The 5,513-nt window shown below is 34.7% G+C and overlaps 1 protein-coding gene across 1 annotated transcript; it reads right to left on the minus strand.

Annotated features, from left to right (window-relative positions):
• Nucleotides 1–441: 441 nt before the first annotated feature.
• Nucleotides 442–3,901, minus strand: LOC111370816 (glutamate receptor 2.8-like). Its single transcript, XM_022992693.1, has 5 exons — nt 3,613–3,901; nt 2,274–3,526; nt 1,798–2,107; nt 1,324–1,721; nt 442–1,136 (listed from the first exon to the last, which is right to left on the minus strand). Exons 1-5 carry the CDS (start codon nt 3,887–3,889, stop codon nt 732–734), a joined length of 2,643 nt encoding a protein of 880 aa, XP_022848461.1. The 5' UTR covers nt 3,890–3,901; the 3' UTR covers nt 442–731.
• Between the last annotated feature and the right edge of the window lie 1,612 nt (nt 3,902–5,513).

Here is a 5,513-nt window from a genome sequence, read left to right on the forward strand (position 1 = left end):
CGTGAGTTAATCAATAAATTTGAGTTTTTGTGAGAATTTGTTCTTTCTTATAAGCATCCACTACGTCAATTTGACTTGTGGGCCTCGTAGATCAAGTGGAGCCATCCATGAGCCGACTTTTTTGAAATTGAACTCGACTCAATTCATGGTTCATCTCAAAACAAGCTCGAACAGTCCACGGGTCAAATCAGGACTATCCGAGCCCGCAAGTTGCTCGATCAATTTGCCACCCCTATCTAAATGAGTGTCATTAATATATGTGAATGATATGGTGAAAAAGTAATGTAAATAAAAATTAAAGGTCTGTAACGTTTGAATTTGGGTATATTGCAGCTTCTTTGATACTTCTTTTGAGATGAAATAAATGACATTAATTCAACTCTTCTGAATTTATAAATTGTTAAAAAGATGAAAATTTTATTTATTTATCAAATGTGTAACACAAAATTTTCCAATGGCCGTACATAAAAACACTTAAATCATTAGAAGACTAAGAGATATATTTATTTATTTCTATTTTTCCCTTTAAATATTATTATTGATGAAATATGTGGGACCATAAAATATGCAACTGAAAATGAATTTGTCAAACGGGGACTAAAAGTTGCATAGCCATCGACTTTTGGAATAATTTGCTTTGGTCCGTTCAAGTCAAGCCAAAGAGCCTCTTGAAAACTAGAGTCAATCTTCGCATGCACGTTAATCTTGATCCGTCGAAGATATGAAATAATCTAGACTTGTGGTTGTGAATGCGAATTATCTGGAGAATTTCTGGGATTTTCATCCGCAACATCACTTACTTTTCTTGAAAGTCTGTTTCTGCGATATCCCAACTTCTTCAAAACCATTATTGTCGCAATCCAAATCCCTTTATATCGAGCCCTGGAATTCCCATACCTGTCTTTCGCCCGAAAATAGTAGATTAAAAGTGATGCTGATGATGTGAATCCCGTGATTATGAACAGCACAAAAAAGTTCTGAGGGCTAAGACTTGCAGTTTCATTGTCTGATTGAATATCTACACATTGCTCAGATGCTATTAAGCTCTGTTCCAAATCTTTCAGCACCCCATTTTCGCGAACATTCAGTAATGCTTCATCTATGTCAGGAAGTAAAAGGGATCCCTTTGGAAATGCCTGAGATGATGAAATCAACAAAAAATATTGTCATCAGTTTTATCTAATAAATTTTGGCCCCCTCTCTATCAATTTAAGATGGTGGTTACCCAAAATTTTTCACGTGTAAGATTATTGATAAACAATGAAATTGAACTGCAATTGCACGTGAAAGTGTGGGTACTTTCATAAGGGAACGAGAGATTACAAATCCATATCCTCCAACTAGGAAAGTAGGACCAGCTATGGTGAAGCTCTTGCAATATTTGGCGACGAAAAGTTTAGCCACAGGAGCTTCAAGAAAGGCTGCTGCAATAGCACTACTTCTGAGAGCCTGTGCATACTCGTCTGTCGATGTGAAATTTCTACTGTTGCTTGATTTAAAGCCTAAAGGACCCTCCAAATATTCCCTAACGAAAGACATGTGCGAGTAGCCAATCAATGCATTATCGCTCTTTAATGTCTCAATATTTGTTATTTTTGGTTCAAGATTTTGCACTGTGAGCATGCTGCTAAGGCTGGCTGTATAGCTTTGTGTGATGATCAGAGCCACGAAAAGCCATACCACGGTTGCCATACGTGACAAATTGCTATGTAATTTTTCACCTGTCGAAAAATTTATCCACAAAAATTCAACAAATATTCATTTGAAAACTAGTGTGATAATCTTTTATCACATTACCGTGTAATGAGAACAATGTGGCAAAAGCCAACCAAAGCAGAGTTCCTATTTGGTTCAGAATTGGTCCTCTTAGTTCAGAGCAGTAATTTCGCTCAATACTCCAAACGACGAATCCATTGAAGACATTAATGAAAAATGTGAGAAACCACATGGCTGTTGTGAAAGGTTTCACAAACAGCAAAGCTCTACTTGAATGCAATAGAATTGGCACTACCATTACTAGTCCCGTTTCAGTATGAGCATGTGTGAATTCTACATATTCACATCGATTTGATATTATGGCGATGTCACCAACTGCTGCATCAAATTCCTGCTCAAACAATCGAGACTCATGTCAGTATATAACTCGAATGAAAGATCTCTAAGATAGTATAGAATATCTTAACTTTAATTGAACTACCTTTACCAAATTAGTGTAGTTCATGTCAATATATAACTCGAACGAAATATCACTAAGAGAGTATAAAATATCTTACCTTTGATTGAACTTTCTTTACCAAATCATTGTAGTTTCCTCCAAATGGAACGAATTCATATTTTAGAGAGTACTTCAAATGCCTTGCCGTTTCATTGAACACATCAACAGAAAATCCCGAAAAAATGTACTTGCCTGTAGAAGAATCATAATCAACTTTCACAAACTTGTTTGTAATGGATCCATTGGGAACTCCAATTCTCAAAGGATTTTCGATTGTTGAACGATCCCATCCTCTTGGAGCAGAAGATCGCCCTCCGAGTCCAGGCCAATTAACGTCTCCTAAACTCTCCATGGATAAATTGTACACTCCATGATCTATAGTATGGGAGAATCCTAAATTCTCAGTCCAGAATCCCAGTTCTCTGTAATGCTTTCCAATGATATTGATTATCTGAAATCGAGTTGTGGGCTCTAATTTTTGCCCCGTAAACTGGATTTTCCCACTAAAACCATCAAAATCTGTTTTGAGAATACTTTCCAAAAGTTGCCGACCGTTGCTTTTGGTACCTTCATTCATTGCTAATCCCATCGTCCACACGGCATCATAAGCCTGCAGTGCAAAGATTCCAGGCTCATGATGCTTTTCCTCGGGGTACTTCCGGCCAAAGATACCATAAAATCTTGTTGAAAAATTATTGAAATCAGGTCCAGTCTCAAGAAAAGAATTCCTCACGCCTACCACACCTTGCATGGAGGAAATTAAGGAAAAATTCATGGAATGCACCGAACTTGTAATGGAATCAGTGGTAATCCATACATATTCCTTCTCCATCATCTTTTTTTCCTTAGCCATTCCAAAAACACGCCTCGCGAGTTCTAAAGAAGTATGCACAACAAACACTCTACATTGCTCTTTTTTCAGATTTTCGAGTTCTTTGTGCAGGAGAGATGAATCAGCAAAAGAAGGGAGGGGTCGAAGATTGCCTATTTCAACATCAACTGCTTGTAAAGCACCATAAAGATAAGGACTGATTCCATTGGCTGCAGAATCTGTGTCCTCATATATTACATTTGCCCGGCGCCACCCCCACGATTGAATTATATTAGCCACTGCCTTCATTTGTATGTGTGTCCCCGCTGCAGCTTGAATGAGGAACGGCCAACGCTCTGCTGCCCACGGGGGACTAGAATCCGCAAATGAAAGAATTGGAACATCATAGTTTTCACAAACCTCAGAAACAGTGGATGTTTCCTCCCATGATCTTGGTCCAAGAATCACTTCCACCTTGTTCTTACTGATCAGATGTCTTGCTGCAAAGAAATTTAACAAAAGTTCATAGATTTCTACGGATATTCTTACACTTATACTAGGTATTAATGGATCATTCGATAATTACCAGCAAGAGCTGACTGTAAAGGTTTACGTTTAGAACACTTCAATCTCAGCATAAGAAATGTTTGATTGTGCTGCATGTTGAAATCTTGAACGGCCATATCCATGGCTACTCTTTCCTCTTTGCCAAATCGAGTGTTACAATCCGATATGGCGCCAATTATGCGCTCGTCTCCATTAATGCCTTCTGGTTTTAAGGCCAAGGCAACAAGAAAGAATAGGAGAAGAAGAAATGTTTTCATAATTAAGTGTCTGAGGGTAGACAAAGATACATATGGCATTGCTAAAATATGTGCAATGTTCCAATTCAATTTATAGCTTCCAATGTCATTGGACTTGAGGGAATTTCAATCTTAATGAATAAGAGAAATTGGAAATTTCCTGGTAAAGAAGATTGACAATGAAATTCTTTTTATCATGGTCAGATATTTCTTGGCAGAATTCATGAATCAATTCAAAAAATTGACCCAAGAAAGGTGAGTTTGAGACTTTTGTGGTTGTCTTGTATTCTTAGGTATGTGATGCAACTATCATTAAGCTTTTGTTTGAGCTTCATTATCCAAAAACTCAATTTTACCAAATTTAATTTCATATATTCATTCTACCAATATAATGATTTGCACGTAAACATAAATTTTTTCCTACTTTTTAACTATACATTATCCAAAAAATCACTGTTACAAAAATAAATTTTTTTCGTAAAATATGGGGCTCAAGCAAGGTCTAAATATAAGTTTTGGTAGTTAGGGTGCGTTTCGTATGATTTTTGATAAACTTATTTGAATAATTTTCTAAAAGTTTTTTTTTGGTCTGATAAAAAACTTTTAGAGTAAACTAACGTAAGGTAACTCTTCTGTAAGAATCAAATTTAATTGATAATTAATATGATGCTCTTCTCATAAATTTCTTTGAAATTTTGCATTTTATTTTTTAGGGTTATTCTTAGTCATCCTACAAATATTTTTCTTTTGAATTTGGTCTCGTCAATTTCTTTTGTCACCCTATAAGTTGGTTAATTAATAAACTAATTAAGTGAAATCACGAAGAAGTTATTACCTTTTAAATTCTGAAGCTTAATTATAAATAGAGTAACTATATGTTCGGAATTGTATCTTTCTTTCTTTTTTTTTTAAATGACAACAATAAATTTAATATTAGTGAGAGAGATGGTACAAATATAAAAATAATAAAGTGAAAAATTCTCCCAAAAATACTCTGCCGGCCATTAAAAAAAAGAAAACTAAAAACTAAAACAAGAAGAAAAAATTAAGTAGATGAACTCTACTATCGAGTTAATTAATTGTCATGAAACTTCCCATACTTGTTCTTCTTCACAAGTCAACTCCAAAATAAATATTAAGTTCCTGTTTGGTTAGACTTTTAATTATAATTCCTACCAAACAGGGGATAAGCGTCTAGAAATTAAATTATTCATTAGCGTGACAAACTTATCTCTTATTTTAATTTATTTGTCTACTTATATAAGACTTTTCCCTAACTTGTTTTACTGATCATTTCCTAACAACTATATTGACCATCCGAAATTGACCATTTAATTAATTAAATTATGGATTAAAATGATATAAATTGTTAATTATAATTTATTATCGTCTTGATTTGAGTTCTGTCTTTTGACTCCAATAATTTCACCAAATTCTTTGCATGCAAGTCATGTCACGTCTTTTTCTTCCTTAATTTTTTTTGGCAGAGATTAATAATTTATCTTATTCAGTAATTTTCTTGTTTAATTTCTAGTCTTGGTGAATTGAACAACCTAAGATATGTGTTACTGTAAATATTAATTAATTAGTGATAGTAAAATATTGATGTCACGACATGCTAGCTCGAGTAGGTAAAAGAATCTTGATCACTTAATTAAGGCTTCACGTGCCAACGGATAGATTT

Source organism: Olea europaea, chromosome 21 (assembly GCF_002742605.1).
Source record: "Olea europaea var. sylvestris chromosome 21, O_europaea_v1, whole genome shotgun sequence".
Lineage (NCBI taxonomy): Eukaryota > Viridiplantae > Streptophyta > Magnoliopsida > Lamiales > Oleaceae > Olea > Olea europaea.

What these genes read in the sequence shown, in the direction of transcription:
- LOC111370816 (XM_022992693.1), bottom strand. Translation starts at nt 3,889, where the DNA reads ATGCCATATGTATCTTTGTCTACCCTCAGACACTTAATTATGAAAACA. An exon ending in TAAAGAAAGTTCAATCAAAG is followed by an intron (nt 2,108 to 2,273) that starts GTAAGATATTTT and finishes TTGTTTGAGCAG; the next exon opens with GAATTTGATGCAGCAGTTGG. An exon ending in CACATTGTTCTCATTACACG is followed by an intron (nt 1,722 to 1,797) that starts GTAATGTGATAA and finishes ATTTTTCGACAG; the next exon opens with GTGAAAAATTACATAGCAAT.